This window comes from Lagopus muta, chromosome 1 (genome assembly GCF_023343835.1).
Source record: "Lagopus muta isolate bLagMut1 chromosome 1, bLagMut1 primary, whole genome shotgun sequence".
NCBI lineage: Eukaryota > Metazoa > Chordata > Aves > Galliformes > Phasianidae > Lagopus > Lagopus muta.
Window position 1 is genome coordinate 35332289 of NC_064433.1, and position 18150 is coordinate 35350438.

Here is an 18150-nt window from a genome sequence, read left to right on the forward strand (position 1 = left end):
TCATCACTAGCAGCAATAACTACTGATACTTGTTTAGAGTATGAATGTGTTTCATTTACAATGAGTTCTCTGACGCCTAGTGGCCAAAATATGAATGCAATTTGTTTTTCAAGCAAACAAGGTGAGTTGAAAGTTTCCATGCAGCCGGAACTACCATCAGTTTCAGGTACAGAACTATCAAGAGTTATTACAGAGGCAGGCTTACTACCATAAGTAACTGCTTTATCTTCAGTGGACTCTGATATACTGAACTGACCCCAGTAGAGAAGCTGGTTGTCAGCTATGGTAGTCAAAATTATTAGATTTCACAAAGTATGTATATATATTTTAAAGTCTTTTAATGTTATTCTTCTCCAGTGGTTTTTATTTTTCTTTCTACTTGAAGATAGTTATCTTCAAGGAGAACACTGGAACAAACTACAGAATGCCTTGACTTTACCAGCTTCACATAAAGGGTGAAATTGCACCCTCCATTCAGTATCCAAAGAACTGCTACTACATTTCACAGATTATTAAACATACAGAATCTGATGCAATAATAAAATCCATCCCATGCTGTGTAGCAGGGCCTCATAAACAGTAAGTATCACTGGTGGACATTCTTTAATGTTAGAGGAAAAGAACAGGTCATAAGACTCAGATCCAAATTCATCCCACCACCTTCAGGCAGCTAATTTGCATGCCACAGTGAGAAGCAATCACCCAGTACTGCTACATAGTCAGTACAACAAGAAAGGCCCTACCAAGGAGCAATCCACCCACCACAGCAGTACATCACAAGCATGGCATATTTTTTCTGGGATACAGAATGGTCCTGCTGTAGAGAGTTCCTACTGTAGGCAGAGCAGATAGCTCCACAAAGTAATATAACCTGAATCTGGATCCACAACATGTCTGACTGTACACACAGTCAGCATGTATTGAAACCCATGTATTTCTGAAGCTGCAGTCCAGTGGCTTAGCTGGAAGACCATTCTCTTCAATAAATTTGCTTTCAAAGAATTTAAGAAGACTTGCTGGTGTATTTCTTTTTTACCTGTTCTCCCCTCTGCAATTGTTTGTCTTGAAGATATCCCCCCACTGACAGTGGTGACAACAACTGAATAGAGTCCTCCAGGTTTCAGGGGATAGAAGTGGTATTCATTGGTTTCACTGGGAACAGTTTCATTCTTAATGACAACATTCTCATGAATCAGTAGTACTTGATATGAGTCTACATCTCCCAGTGCTTTTGTCCAGTTGGTGAACAAGCTGTTGGTTGATCCCTGACTTGCCACAGTCAGACCGGTCACTTGGGCTGGCACTGCAAAGCAAAATGTCATTATGTTACTGAAGAGAAACAAAATAAAACACTCACCTCCAAATAACCCAAATTTAGTCAGAATGAGGAAGTACATTAAAAGAGCTTTCCAATTCGTAGCCAGACTCAACAGGACTAAAAATAACCTGTAGACTGCTTCCTGTCTGATGGGATGTCGTCTAAGGGAAACTATGGCACAGAAATGTCTCTCAGGCTTCAGCACAGCTTTTCTTAGTCAGACCTAAATGCCTCAAGATCAGAGATCTGGAAGAGGCAGCATGTTATAAATGCCATTAAACAAAAGCCATTGATTTAGAAAATCATTTGTTTTTGTGAAGATAATTTCAAATACAGCCTTTCATTCTCCTCTTGCCCTCCTAGTCTTCATCTCTTACTCCTATTAAATGGCAAACCAATTTGATGAATGCCTCAGACAGTCATCTGTACTTCAAAGAACTCTGTGTCAAGATTCTTTCATTTCATGGGGTAATGAGATAGAGGGTTTTGTTTTACTCTTTATGCCAGAAATCTACAAGATTATGGCTTTAAACAAACAAGACTTTTATTTAATATATAACTCAGATCATAAAGGAAAAAAGAAGTACAGAAAGAAATATTTAGCAGAAATTCTCCTCAAAATGCTGTTACTTCTGCTTATATGACCAATTATAACTGAAATAAATAATCATTTTGCTTCGGAAAATATGATTGTAAGCTTCTTGTTTCACATCAGCCTTTTTGCATATGAAGTACTGGATTAGCTATCATCAATAAAAACTAGAAAATCAGGCGCACAGCTGAAAAAAAGGCCAATAAACTGGAAACAGAAGCCCCACTTTTTTTCTAACACTGTCACAACATAATGAGATCCAGCAAAACACAGAAGTGACAGATTTCTCTGCTAAAGATACTTTTATCATTATCTCAGGCTTCACCAAAAGCTGACCAGCCTATGTAAGACCTATTATGTCACATTTAGAGCATTACTGTGAAAGTCAAGCAGTTTGTCCTACTGAGAAGAAGATTCAGAGGCCTGGAATGCTTGTTGAGACCTGTATTTAAATTCATTGATGTTCCTCCTTTATTGCTTTGAATGCAATCCTGACACATTACCCCTGTGTGATGTGTTTTCAGGCACTGATTTGCATTAGTGAAGTGGTACACTGTAACCTCTATGCTTAAACAGGCTGTTTAAAGGGGCGTTAGGCAGAACGAAGTATAGCCCCAGCTATTCAATCACATACCAGAGAAATTAAACTTTAAGTCAAACTCTTAAGGAATTGGAAGGAGTTGCAACACTTCAGTAAGGACCATATCAAGTTGTAGGCATGATTAGATTCATATACCAGCAGCCTGCTTTCTCTTGGGCTTTGCCAGACCAAAGCAATATTTTAAGACTTTGTTATCACTGGAGAATGCATAAGTCAAGCAGAGCAAAGGAACACATATGGTTTAAAACTTCCACACGTGCACAAAATTAGCACCCTGGAGGGGGTGGGAATGGGACTTCACTTGTGTCACAGTCATCATTCTAAGTAACAGATACGGAGTTTGGAATTAGATGAGCGGAGAGAATCAAAATATCTTTCCAAGGTCACATATGTTTTTTGTCTGTCAACCTTGGAATGTTCCCCCTAAATCAACATTTTCCTTCATGGTATTTTTCCAGATGATGCATGCTTTCAATCAAGGAAGTGACCTTCCCTAAGATATGCAGTGAACATTGTTCTTCTTATATGGAATCTTTTGTTAATGTAGATTGATCTGATATGACATAATATTTCAGAGAACAGTTTTGCCAGAAATTACATATCTATCTTCCCAAAACTTTAAATAAATACTGCAAGATATCCAGGAGTCAGAATGAGAGACTAGAAATGTAGCTCTTCTGCTGAAAAAGCAAACATAAATTGAAGAGTTTTGATATTTAGACACTGAATTCATCCAGTTCACTACAAAGCAATCAAAGCAGATGACAGTTAACAGAAGTAAAGATCAAAATAGATCGGCAGGACAGTACCTGTTCTTCCTTCCACTGAAGTCCAATTACTTAAGATCCCACTGATGGTAGTGATTGTTGCTGTGTATTTTCTTCCAGGTACCAACTCGTTGAAAGTAAATTCTTTAGCTTCTTTTCCAAGCCCTTTTTTAATGACAGTAAGATCTCTGTCTCCCAGTGAAACCACATAGCTGTCCCATTCTGCAACAGGGGTCACCCACATGACACTAAGCGAAGATTCATTAGCATGCTTTACACGCAGCTGGAGAACAGGCTCTGGAGCTGCAGAAGTACATAAATATCAAAAGAACATGCCTTGTAGTAAACATACGTACACATCTCAAGCTGCTGTAAAGAATCAATCTAGAAATGTAACAGTAATAGAATTAATGAAGAGGAGATTCTTTACCTTTCTTAGGAAACCTGTCTTTACAAATACAGTATATGTGCTGTTCTTTCAGCAACAGGCTGTGGCAGCAGATTTCAGCAATGCATTATGGATGCAATCCTAAGGCTTAAAAGTTTAAACTTGTGCCAGGATATATATTATAGTGTGAATTCAGTGAAGTCAGTAAGCCTGCTCTGGAACCACGGATGTTAGACCAGGCTATAAAACTTTTGTACCATAAAACACATCTAGGTCAACTTAGCCGTGACAAACAAGGATGTAAATTACAGGGTCAGAGTGACATTGATTCTATGCTAGTTTGTATCTCAGTGAAGTTGGGAGTGACTTCAAATTTACAGTTGTATAGAAGAAGAAATTGACCTTTCTGCAGTGAATTTGTTAAGTGTGCATACGTGCATGCACTCACAAACACAGAATGCTTGTAACCAGTAACACCACAAACTAAAGTTTTGTGTAATTCATATTCAAGTAAGCAAGATGGTTGATCAAATTGGTGAGAAGTTAGAGGAAAATTTCAGTTCTGCAGCTTCTACTAGCTTTGCCATTACACAAAATCAACAAAATGAAATCCTCATGGAGTGACAAGTAAGGGCACAGCAGGAAAGATGGCCATCAGAAAGGATGAGGATGAAGTTCGGTGGTCCCATCTTATCACACATTCTCCTGTGAGATAAGACTCAGCCTAGACTCCTGCTTGACACTCCTTCTTCTCTAAGTTTTCCTGTCCTCCAAGCTGCACTTTTTTGTATTCACAGAACAGAACAACTAACAATTAATTTCTTAAGTTGGAAGCAATCAGATGTGGCTTTGACCAACATGCTCCAAAAAAATCCATTAATGTCACTGCAGTGCATACAGATTTCTTTTGGAAAAGCTGACTTAAACTAACACCATTTTCTTTATGGAGCACAAGAACAAGAATTAGGATATTACAGAATAACCAGTCTAATGTACACTTTAGCCAGCTTTGGTTAACACTGTTGATACTAATTAGTCATCCAGATTTGCAAGGAAACCAGTTTCCCACTGACTGTACTGGTGAACAATTCAAGAAGTTCTGTACTGCTGTATCAGAAGAACTACAGAGGGTACCTGTAACATACAAAACGTAACTGCAATGTTGTGCATCTAGAGTTATGCCTCAGTCTTGACAGAATGGTGATTTTCCAAAAGTTTCATTAATGTATTTATCATGAAAATAACTCCTGAAAGTTTCCACAGAAGTGCTAAAATAACTATTTTTGTTGCTTACAATGGAGCTTTTTAAAGCTTATTAATTGTAACATTTATTTGTAGACTCCCAAGCACTACATCTTTCTGACTGTCCACAGAGCCAAGTTTTGTATTTTCATGCCTCCCAGATAAGCACACTGACCTGTTCTCCCCGTGCAGCTAGCCTTGCTCTGCAAATCACCACTCTCCACAATGACCTCAACTTCGTACTGCCTGCCTGGGATGAGGCCCACATCATGGATGAGGTGCTCGGTCACGTTCTTTCCCAGGGTGGTGTTGAGCACCAGAGCAGAGCGATTCCAGAGGAGCAGATGGTACCGCTCCAAGTCTCCCGCAGGGGGCAGCCAATTCACTCGCAGAGTCCTCAGCCAGCCACCTCCACCGGCTTTCAGGTCAGAAACCTTCTGGGGGACTGAAACACAGAGATGGAGAAAGTCATTTCCAAGTGGGGGATTTCAGGCAAGACATAACTGGACACTGACACGACATGCCTCAGAGCACAGCTACTGTGCACAGCTACTGTACACAGACCAGTTTAAGCAGCCTGAGGGGTCTTGTAGCAAAAGAAGGTGCTCTTTTTGAAGACATTTATATTCTTCCCCTTGCACAAATCACTCCCATTTTCACTCTTGGTTTCTGACAAAAGAAAAAAATTTCTTAGCATTGGGAAAATCTCCCCTGTGCACCTCTAAGATGCATCCTGCAGGTTTCAGTTAGCTTCCCAGCTGTTCCCTGGAGTTAATTAAGTTTACTTAGAAATTGTATACCAATTTTTTAAAGTTAAGGCCAAATTTCCATCACTACAGGCCAAACTGTGTTCTCAACAACAGAAATGCAAAGCCTAACAGCTTCTTCCACAAATGCTTTGTGTGTCCTGGACTTCTCACATGTAAGGCAAAAAGGTCCTAACCTCAGTTCATTACAGCATTCACTCAGTCTGTTCCCCCACTTGAAGGATCCTGAACTTGCTCAGTCTTCCTGCCCTTCTGTTGATCTCACTGGAATAGGGCTCTGGCAGCCCTGACTACTGAAACTTTTCCAATTTTCATGGAATAATTAAATAGTAACTACACCAAGCAGATACTGTTAGATGCAGATCTTTAGCTCAGGATACCTATAACTTACTGTTAAGGCACTACAAGATGACCATTAGAGCCCTGAGACCTCACTAAAATATTAATTGTAAACTGCAAGACTAGAATTGTGCTCTCATTTATTCACTGGCTTAGTTAATACTTAATTACTCAGTACCTAGAAATGATTGAACGATTTCTAACAACAGCACAAACTACTTACCAGTTTCATTTCCCACAGGCATAGCTGGATATCAAACCTAGATCTCTCACATCCCAGAAAACATGGGACATATGTTTCAATTGCTGAGTGAACGGATAAAAGCAGGCCTGTTACACTGGCCTGTAAGGGCATCATTACACCCTTATGATACAAAGCTTCAGCTCCTGAGACATCCATTTTCCTTGCCCCAACGTTCCTCAATAGGTTCCATTGGCAGAGGCACTCTCTCAACACAGCATGACATACGTTATATTCTCTCATACCCATCTCTCCTTATGAGTTACAGAGGGATCCTAAGAGTCTACACCCCTTCAGTGTCTGTAGACCTAAAAGCCAAGATTTATAAATCTTTAGGCCACAAAATGTCTGCTGAGGTGACTGTTTTCAAAGCTCTTGGTGTCTATGGAAAAGACAGCTCAAGGGAAGGAGCTGCACGTGATCAGCACCTTTTGAAAAGGGACCTCTATGTTCCCAGCTTGAAAGTACTGGGTCTAGGTCACAAATTAGGGGATCGCTGGTTTTAGTGATAACCTGAAGCTCTCCCTTCAAAGGGAAGTAAAAGTTAATCCTAATGGTCACTAACGGTAAGCTAGACAAGCAACATCAACATACATAAAACTGGTCCTGCTTTGCACTTTCTGAACTCTAAAAGGGCTTTTCAAGTACCATCCCACCGCATGCGACTGCACTGAGAATGAGGTACAAGCTAGATACGTCAAGGATGATCCTGCCTTTCACAGGGGCTGTTTAGTTGCAAATTATAAATATTCTCTAAAACAAATTCTCTCACACACACTGTTCATTGGTTCTGAATTTATTAATAATTTATGTATGTTTTCCTCATCTACTTATATATTTCTTCCATCTAAATTCTACTTGGGTTGCACTGGTGTGGAAATCGTAAGTCTCTGTGGCCAGTAGGGCTGTAGGAGAAGTATGCCAGGGTTTGTCTAATTGAGAACTCATACAAGAGATGCCTGAGAGAAAATTACACTTCTGAAAGAAGACAAATAAAATACAATCCAACTCTACTCAGACTGCCACATGCCTTCCTTAGTCCACACTGCTGTCAGCAAAGAAGGCTAAGACCTAATGTTTTCCCATTTGAGCAAGAGATAGTATTAGAACATGTAAAATTACCTAAAAATCCAATAACAATTTGACTGTGTGCAGACTTCCCTGTATGTAACTCATTTTACATACTATGCTGAGTTGAACGAAAGGCAGGGAATGCTGCAGAACAGTTTTGTAACCGATTCACCCCACTGTAAGATTCCAAAATGCACTACTGTTTCCTGGTCCCAAGGTATGCTGTAGCTGCTTTTGGCTGCCACATTAACTGTTGCCAAGGAGTTAGTAAGGAGTACTCTAGGAACAATACCGAGCTCTTTATCTTATTTCACCTGGAATCCAAATCATTTTTACTCCTGAAATGATTTTCTTCAAGGACAGCACAGGCAAAAATAGCACTGGTTGAAATGTTCTTACTGAAGCAGAAGACTTACATGTCCTGCCAGTTGCCATCCTATCAGTAAACAGTTCACCACTGATTGTGCGGGCAGTAATCTGATAAAGACGTCCTGGAGTTAGTTTGTCAAAGTGAGTCTCTGTGACTGCTGGCTGTAAAGTTTTGACTTCTTTAACTGCTCTAAGATGAGACAGAGTGATGTTATAGAAATCGACGCTTCCTGAAGGTCTTCTCCACTTAACTTTTAAAGTATCGAAGCTGTCATCATTAGTCACTGTCAAATCTAAGACTTCAGCTGGGGCTAAAAAAAAGACAATAAGAAAGAATGAGAATAAAACATTTCAACCAAAGTACTTCTCTGTGGAATTAAAAAAAAAAAAAAAACTCTAAATTTTCTTGATTTTGAAGTTCTTAACCTGCTTTGCTTTTTTTTTTTCCACTAGCTTTTCAGAAGTGCAGCTATTTCATACAGCTTTTGAGAAGTGCAGCTATTTCATAGTCCAGAGTAAAAAAGGCCACGGATAATATTTTCAGCCCAAATTACAAACTCTAAGTATCAGAGAATCATAGAATCACCAAGATCATCTAGACCAAACACCAATATTTCTCCACTAAACCATGTCCCTTAGAACAATACTCCAGGACCCAGTACTTGGTCTCATTGAACTTCATCCCATTAGCCTCAGCCCAGTGATCCAGCTTATCTAGATCCCTCTGAAAGGCCATCCTACCCCCAGGCAGATCGACACTTCCTCCCAACTTGGTGTCATCTGCAAACTTACTGAGGGTGCATTCAATCCCCTCGTACAGGTCATCAATAAAGGTATTAAACAAGACCAGCCCCAGTACCAACCCCTGGTGAATACCACTCGTGACTGGTCGCCAACTGGATTTAACTCCATTCACTACTATTCTGTGGGCCCAGCCCTCCAGCCAGTTCTTCACCCAGCAAAGAGTGTACCTCTCCTAGCCATGGAGAATCAGGGAGTTAAATCTTTTTCAATGATGTGGAATAACCATGTACTGTCTCGATTCACTAAGAAAGTTGATATAAAAGTTAGATGGACCTTGTAACTTGTAACACCACTTCAGTTAGGCTCAAATTGTTGATAACTTCAAATGCTTGATGGAGCTGACTATGCTAAGCAGAGCAGTTAAGTCAGCTGTAGACACTTTAAAAGCTAATTTAGCAACTAACTTTGCTGTAATGATAACTTAGGAAGCTAAATTAGCTCATGGAGTCTGTAAATTCCTCTACAGCCTTTGAAGAGAAACACCTGTCAAGGGTAACTCAGTCATTTCTTATTCTTAAGTACGTTCTAATATTGCTAGATTAGAATCTTAGCTTCTCATTCTGCTGTGAAAAATTCTGAAATCATACCTGTCCTAACTATTTGAAAAGCAGTGCTCTCCAACTCTGCAGCTTGGGTTATCACAGAAAGGTTATACAGATGTCCTGCCGTAAGCCCAGAAAAAGTGTAAGAAGTCAGAGAATTTTCTTGATGACTCTCATGAACAGTGCCATGATTATCAAGTAACACCAGCCTGTACAGATCCACATGCCCAGAGCCAGGAGACCAAGAAGCATGGATACTGTCTGTCTTGACAATAACCTGGATGTTCTTCACAGGGGATGGCACTGTTGGAATAAAAAAAACAAACAACACATGCTTAAGGCCTAGTGGCCATCTCCACAATTTCAGCAACTTTGAACAGAGTTACTTTTGAAATATGTTGAGCTTCTTTAGGGTTAGTGAAAATCTAATCCCAGACTTACGGCCAAACAGGTAACAAAGGCAAATGCTTTGTTACGTTAGTCAGTCATGTTTTCTTCACAGAATTGCAGGGGTTGGAAGGGATCTCAAGAGATCAACAAGTCCAAAATGCCCGCCAAAGCAGGTACTTTACAATAGGTCACACAGGTAGGTGTCCAGACGGGTGTTCAATATCTCCATAGGAGACTCCACAACCTCTCTGCAAAACCTGTTCCAGTGCTCTGTCACCCTTACAGTAAAGTTCTTCTGCATATTGATATGGAACTTCTTACGTTCATGTCCATTTTTAATCTATATCTATCTATATATACATTGCCAGGTAGAAGAATTATATGAATTTGCTAATTTTTAAACATAGAACTGCAAAATACTTTAAGAGGTTTTACTCAGATGAACTAAGGTAAAGGAAGTCGTACCAGTAGATCCATTTATGTGCAATTCTGCGGTACTTTTATTTCCAGCAACTGCAGTGAGGACAATATTGTATTTATTCCCAGGAACTAGGCCAGTAAAAGTTTCTTCAGTTTTTGAAAATCTTCCTGGTATGGAGGATTCTTGTAGCTTCTTATTACTGTGATCAAATACTACTATATTATACAAGTCCACCTTTCCTGGAGAAGGATCCCATTGAACCTGTAAACTTGTGAATGTAGTTTTCTCCTTATTAATTTCAAAACGAGGTGGTGGTAAAGGATCTGTAGTTAAAACAAACAAATAAACAAACATAAACCAATAGCAACAACAAAAACAAAAACAAAAAAAAAAGAAAGGAAACATAAACCAGTATTTCTTGCATTGGGACTGTGAGAAGCTTTATGTGGTACTAAAAAAAACAAAAGTTCTACAACTCTCCCTTTTCATCATCACCCTGTCAGTGCTCTTTAAAAAGCCTTCCCCGTTACTGAGCATGTTACTGAAATCTGCTTTAAAGAGACTCCTATAGAATTCAGAAATGTTACTTGTGCATATGTGTACATACTCACATACACACACCGCTTACAGAAAAGTGCTTGCAGTTGTGGATGTAAATCACTAGCTTGAAAATCTGATGATTAGTAAAACAGTAACAACTGTAACAAGAAACATCAAAATAAAAAAAGAACAACACAGATAACATTCAATGCCTCAGTATAATACAGCTTTATGGGTACAACAGTATCATTGGCTTTCACATCCAAGCTTTCTAGCACTCACACATAAACACTTCATCACTACATCAGCAAAAACACCACAATTCTTTGTTTTTCATATTACCCTCAAACACTTACAATGGAATAAATATGTTTTTCTGGTGTACTATCATTTATAGAAATAAGTAACCCAAACAGTACACTGGACAAACATTTAAGAAAAATGTGATGATAATAGTTTAATAACTTAATTATAACTATTTCTCAGAAAAACAGTCTGTGTTCATACTGTTTATTAAACAGGTCTGAAGCAAAGCCACCTGGAAAATACACTCTAGAGGGACGGCAAACATTCACCAAAAGACTGGTTGTTTATATCCTCCTGGTATATTTGATCTCCTGCAAGACTTCATGCAAATCCAAAGAAATGTACTATATAGAGATGTCAAAGTCTTAATACATCTACATCTCCCAATAAGGTTAAACAATTGCATAATAAAAAAGATTCATTAATACAACTCAATGCAGAAAATAAAGTATTCACAAGCCAGGAAGTAAAAGAATAAAGGCTTCCCAACAACTGAACAATTAAATTTGGCTTACATGGGAGTATGCTCTTTGCTATTCCTGTCTAGCAAACAAGGAGTGGAAAGGACATGCATTTTTTGCTGTGGAAATGATATCAGTGACAGGATTTCAACTATCAGCATCTCCCTCATAAGGAGAGCTTTAAATTAGGAAGGAGAGAAAGGAGGAAGGCTAACAAGCAGTCCTGTGGAGGTTGCTAAATAAAGGGGATGAGGTGATGTGATGGGGTGGGATCAGAATATCAACAAAATGGTGATTGAGCAGGGCCACCTGCAGCACTTGCAGATTAGCAAGGGTATGTCTACAATGCACCATTACAGAGACGCTTTCTAGGAACGCAACATACTGGGTGAAGCATCCTAAGTGGCTGTACATTAATGTATGCAGAATGGGGAACAGACAAGATGAATAAGAGACACTGGGATCATGGAGTTGTGGTAGGATGACTGTAGAGTTGTACTGGAAGGATGCAGGCTCTTTAGGAAGGATGGGCAGAGGAGACAAGGGATATCAATCTCTATGCCAGCAAACAGCTGGAAAGCATAGAGCTTTTGTTGAGTGATGGATGGGGAGCCAACTGAGAGCTTATGGGTTAGGATTAGGGGGAGGACAGGGATAAACCACGTTATAGTGGGGAGATGCTACAGGCCACCAGACCAAGAAGACCAAGTGAATGAGGCTCCCTATACACAGATAGAAGCAATCTTATGTTTACAAGTCCTCACAGAGGGCCACCCAGGTATCTAATGGCAGGAAAACACTGCAGGGCATAAACAATCCAGGAGGTTCTTGAAATGCATTAATGGTAACTTTCTTCTCCACATGATAGAGGGATCAACAAGGAGAATTGCTGTGCTGGACTTCATTCACACTAACAAGGAGGAGCAGGCTGGTGGAGAATGTGAAGGTCAAGAGCAGCCTTAGCTACAGTGACTGTGATACAGCAGAGTTCAAGGTCATCATAACAGCAAGCTCAGAACCCTGGACTTCAGGAGAGCAGACTTTGTCCTCTTTGGGGATCCATTTGGTAGAGCCCCGTGGAATACAGCCCTAGAAGAAAGGGAGGCTTAAGAAACCTGGATAATATTCAAGGATCAGCTCTTCCAAATTCAAGAATGCATCCCAATAGAGAGAAAGTCAGGCAAAAATGTCAGAATGTCTGTATGGATGAACAAGGAGCTCACGGACAAACTCAAACACAAAAATGAAGCAAGGCTGGAAGAAACGACAACCTGGGAGGAACACAGAAATACTGTGGGATTTAATGCACCCTCAGCAAATTTGCAGATGACACCAAGCTGAGTGGTGCAGTTGACAATCTAGAAGAAAGGGATGCTATCCAGAGGGACCTGGATAGGCTTGAAAGGTGGGCCCAAGTCCAACAAGGCCAAATGCAAAGGTTCTGCATCTGGGCAACCTCAATCACAGATACAGGCTGGATGGAAAATGACTTGAGAGCAGCCCTGAGGAGAAAGATCTGGGTGTGTCAATTAATGAAAGATTCAACATGACCTGTCAATGTGTGCCTGGAGCCCAGAAAGCCAACTGTATCCTGGGCTGCATCAAGAGAAGCGTGACCAGCAGATTGAAGGAGGTGATTCTACCTCTCTACTCTGCTCTTGTGAGATCCCACCTGGAGTACTGCATCCAGTTCTGGACCCCTCAACACAAGAAGGACATGAAGTCCACAGAACATGTCCAGACGAGGGCCACGAAGATGATCAGAGGGCTGGAGCCCTATGAGGACAGGCTGAGAAAGCTGGGGCTCTTTAGCCTGGATAAGGTTCTGAGATCTCTTAGTGGCCTTTCCAGTACCTGATGGGACCTACATGAAATCTGGGAAGGGACTTTATATAAGGGCATGTAGCGACAGGACAAGACGGAATGGTTTTCAACTGGAAGAGGGTAGATTTAGACTAGATATCAGGAATAAACTGTTTGTGAGGGTGGTGAGACACTGAACAGGCTGCCCAGAGAGCTTGAGGATGGCACCTTCCTGGAAGCACTGACAGCCAGGCTGGATGGGGCTGTGAGCAACCTGGTCTAGAAGGAGGTGTCCCTGCCCATAGCAGGGGGGTTGGAATTAGATGATCTTAAACGACCCTTCCAACCCAAACCATTCTATGATTCTGTGACTCTCAGATCACCCAGAGAAGGCATTAGGAAAGCTAAAGCCCTAACAGAATTTAATTTGGCCTGGGATGTTGAAGGCAACAAGGGTTTCTAATGTATATCAGTTACAAAAAGAAGACTAGGGAAAATGTGAGCCCACTATGAAATGAAACCAGAGAGCAGGTTACACAGGACAGTGAGAAGGCCAAGGAACTGAACGCGACCTTTGACAATATCCTCCATAAGATCCTCATAAAATAGAAATAGAAATATGGGCTGGATGAGCAGGTAAGTGAGTCAGATAAAAAAAATTGGCTGAGTGCGTAGGCCCAGAGTACACAGTGGCAAAAAGATTAGTTAAAGTTCAGTAATGATCAGAGTATTCCAGGCATCAGTACTGGGCCCAGCCCTGTTTTACTTCTCTGTTAATGATCTGTATGATGGCACAGAGTGGACTCTTGGTAAATTTGCAGGTGATGTAAAACTGCAGGGAGTGACTGATTCACTGGAAGTTTATGCTGCCAACCTGAGGAGCCTCGACAGGTGGAGGAGGTGGACTCACATGAATCTCATGAAGTTTAACAAAAAAGTGCAAAGCCTTGCAACTGGGGAGGAACAAACCCAGGCACTGGTACACACTGGGGGCTATCCAGACGGATAGCCTTTGCAGAAAAGGATCCCAGAGTCCTGGTGGACATCAAGTCGAATATGAATCAGCAATGTTTCCTTGCCATTAAGAAGGCTAATGTTATTCTTGGCCACATTAGGAAAAATATGGTAAAAACATGGTAAAAAGAAGTGATCCTTCCACTCTACTCAGCATTTGTGTCCATGCCTTGAGTATGGTGTCCAGTTCTGGGCAATGGAGTAAAAGAGGGACATGGACATAATAGAGAGTCCAAAGCAGGACTACCAAGATGATTAAGGGACTCAAGCATCTTCAGAAGCTACACAGACATAGTTCTGGGTGATCTGCTCCTGGTGGCCCTGTCTGAACATGGTGGTTGGATCTGATGACCTCCAGAGGTGCCTTCCAACCTCAAGTGTTCTCAGCTATCAGCCTTGATCACAGAATCACAGATCTCTATACCAGCAGATGAAGACCATTTTTTTCCAGTGCAGCTATTCCTGGCCTTTTCCCTAGTCAAGGCAGATGAAAGAGACTACCTCCCATTCTAGGAATACAGTGATAGGAATATCATGGGGATAGGAGCCTTTAAGCTGTTCTTCTCCAGAAGTTTTATTGCTTCTTACAAAACTGTGATGAGAATGTATGATGCAAGGTTTGGATGGTATGCCCTGTCAAACAAAGCAAAAATACAAAGCCCCAATTACAGTGTCCCCTGGAACCTAGTTCTCTGCTTAAATCCATATTCCTGCTTTGGACTACAAAGACACTGTTGACCAAAAAATAAAAAATAAAATAAATCAAATAATCAAATGAATAAAATAAATAAAAATAACAATTATCTTCTTTTCTTGAACCCTTTCTTTAAGGCAAAACTACTTCTGCTTAGATCTGAAAAAAAAAAAAAGTAAAAATAATTAAACTCAAGTCAAAATCTGAGCACATAAAAATTCAGGCCAAATAAAACTTCACAGTCACAGCAATTGAAACTGGAGGTTTTAATAAAAAGTGACAGGAAATCCTAACAATAGGCTAAGAGTACCAGCTCCACCTATAAAATATACTAAGTGACTAAAGACCATTATGTTGGCAAAAGCGAATAGCAGAGACTTGTTGCTTGAAAGCAATTGATCTAATTGGAAAAGGTCAAATTTGGGGAATCTGAAATAAATTCCAGTGCTATGTATGATCAGATACACAGACATCTGAAAAAGTTTTAATTTGACCAATAACCAGAAAACCAGTCATGATATAATTGCCAAGAAGTTCAACTCTCTCTCTGACAAAGTTAGGATAAGGTACACTGGTCACTAGTCCTGCAGAAGTAATCAACATTGTAAACCACACTGTTTGTCAAATACTACAAGACACCTCCTACATTTTTAGAAGTACTTATACTATCCTAATCAATCTGTCTTCCAAGGTGCATTGAGGAAAAAAAAAAAAAAGAGTTGCGTGCCTAGAAGGTGAAGTTCAGAAATTCAGACTTTATCTAATCTATCTGCTCCAGAAAACAAAACACTCAGTGCTCTGTACATCCGTTAGAACAAAGGAACAATGAGATTGGGAAGTGCCTGGGCTGAAAGAGACCTGGATGGAAACAAACACTTAAAAAGCCATTTACATTGTTATACAATTCTCTGCTGGCAACAGTACAACACTGATATATCACAGAAATAAAAAAATTTCTAAGATATTTATGTACCATTTAATACTATATGAATTAATGTCTCTTGGTCTACAAAGTCCAGAAGACTTGATGTTGCTTGGATTACATTGCACCTTCATTTTAACTTCCGAGAGGGAGAATCTGCTTTGTGGACACTGCTGCTATAAACATATTTTATAGAAGCAATTGATGTAGTTTCCTCCTGTCACCATGACGTGACTCCCAAATCCATTCTGAAAGCACAAACTCACCCCTGCATTATGCAGGAGAAAAAAAACCCCAAAAAACTGAGATAAGTGAGTGCTCATGACTGAGGATGGGGAATTCTTTACTTCCACTCTCAGCTCTCTTCCTACCAAATCACTTGCTTTTTTCTAGTTATCCCTTTTCAGAGAACAGTAAATGTTACCTAGTTTACAAGATTTTTCTGAAGATTAAGCAAAAAGGCTTCATTTCAATGTCTTTAAGTCCAAATGCCCATTTCTTTTGGCTGACATGTAACATCAAATCTTCAGAACAGTCTACATTGCTTTTTTTTTTTTGAACTCTACCTTTCAAGACAATGATCACCACCATTACAGTTGATTATAGATTACATGATTACACAGCCTATAGTTGGAGCCATATCACAGGAGTTGCTCTTACACATGGCTAATAAATCAGATTTATCCCAAATAATCTGAAATTTACAAACACATGGCCACGCCATGCTTCTGGCTTTTACAGTCGTGCGTTGCAATGGAAATACTCTGCCAGTCTGTTTCTTAGATGGTAAAAACTTGTAACCTCTTTTCATTCAAATATTTAGCAATTTGTTTGGACAAAATTCTATTTACCTGTTAGTTCTTTCAGTACAGCTAAGTTGGATTAAGCAGAAGCAAAATATATTATTGTAATAATTTTGTTAAAAAAAAAAAGTTGAAAATCTGATCTCTAAGCCTATTTTAGAAAATGTATTGAAAGCAAGGAAATTCTCCAGTTGTTTTTCATGGTCCTCAAGACCAGCATTTTACTTCTGAATTTCAGTTCAGAATCAAAATTCATAAATGTAACTGTAAATTAGAATCTCTTCATACACCACTGCTTTCAATTGCAAATTTGCTTAAAAAACCTAGAGCCATTTCCTGAAGATATACCACCAAAATACAAAGTTATGCAGATGCACACACATTTGCAGAATTGAGGATGTAAAATGCATTTTTGTTGAAATCAACAAAGGCACAATACCACCTTTCATCACACAGCAGCTCTTAGTAACGGAGTTATACTGAGATCAATAAAGAAGACAAGAATGCACCAACAGGTGAATACATTGTTCCAACATCAGAATGTCAAACATGCCTACTAGTTGCATGGTTTTATATGTTGTTTTACATAAATATATGTTAAACCACGTAACAAATGATAAATATTAATCTTATGTAAACTAAACATCTAGACTCATGTCTACTAGCATCTGTAAACTCAGGTTTTCAGTGGAAAATGTAACTGCAGTGCCCTTTCTTCATTTCCTATTCTGCCAAAATAGCGCAACGGCCAACACTGCATGAGTTTGCATGTCTGTATACACCAGGCTTAGATAGCATGTAAGTGATTGGATTTGTCACCATTTTTTGAAAGATCTACTTTAGCTCTCCTTTAGAGGATTATGTACTTGCCACTTTAATTAATCTGTAGATAAAATTTTCATTGAGTAATAGATGCAAAGGACTGCGCCTCAGTGGACTAGTGAGTTTTACTGCATCACTACTCCTAGTTGTTGGATTTCAGATGTATGCACTCAGAATGGAAGCTGCTGCTCTGCTCATAGATTCACTAAGATATTACATGAGAGCTTATTTGCTGAGCTACATGCTTATTCTCTCAGAATATCAGACTTGTATATAGCACAGACAAAATACATCTCAATGACCATCTAATTGTAAAACTAAAGATGCAAAAGGCTAAGTTCAGTTAAGGAGCTGATCCTCTCCAATCATTTACATAACTGCAACTATGGTATGCATTATTAATCACTTTCACTATAAGCTTGTATCAGAACACATCACAATCAAAATTTGATGAAGTATTTTGGATGTTGTAGATTTAGCCGCTCCAGTAGTTTGTATAACAAATGTGATGAAGAAGTGAACTCCCAACAGGAATGAGTGCATAAAAACTGTAATAGGATTGGATGTAAGGATGAAGTTAAAGTTTCTGAATTATGTATATACATGAACCTATGAATTTCTCTATCTTCATTTATTGTATTAAGGTAACACAGGCATTCAAAAGCTAATTTTGCTAAAGTAAACATATGATATATGATTCCTCTTACTCTGACCATCTAAACTTCAGGTTCCCAATTTAATTTAAGCTCTTTTTGTGATCAGTGAAGAAAGCTGTGCACCTCCAAAGGACAGCTTTCTTAGATGAACTGCTCAGGAAGGGAACCTCACTGAGTAGCAAGGTCAGACATCGTATTTTTAGATGGCTCATGATAGCTCGGTTCCGCTACCATTCAAGTCAGTGGGAATTTTGTTTACAACATGGTTGAAAATATT

The 18150-nt window shown here is 39.5% G+C and overlaps 1 protein-coding gene across 2 annotated transcripts in view; it reads right to left on the reverse strand.

Moving 5' to 3' along the window:
* PTPRB (protein tyrosine phosphatase receptor type B) overlaps positions 1–18150 on the reverse strand; it is a 65763-nt gene that overhangs the window by 31157 nt on the left and 16456 nt on the right. For both annotated transcript variants that reach the window (XM_048941036.1, XM_048941044.1), the window contains 6 exons: positions 9897–10175; positions 9087–9344; positions 7743–8006; positions 5084–5353; positions 3321–3581; positions 1037–1303 (listed from right to left, as the gene is read on the reverse strand). In XM_048941036.1, coding sequence (XP_048796993.1) covers positions 1037–1303; positions 3321–3581; positions 5084–5353; positions 7743–8006; positions 9087–9344; positions 9897–10175 — 1599 coding nt within the window. The remainder of the gene's footprint in view (positions 1–1036; positions 1304–3320; positions 3582–5083; positions 5354–7742; positions 8007–9086; positions 9345–9896; positions 10176–18150) is intronic.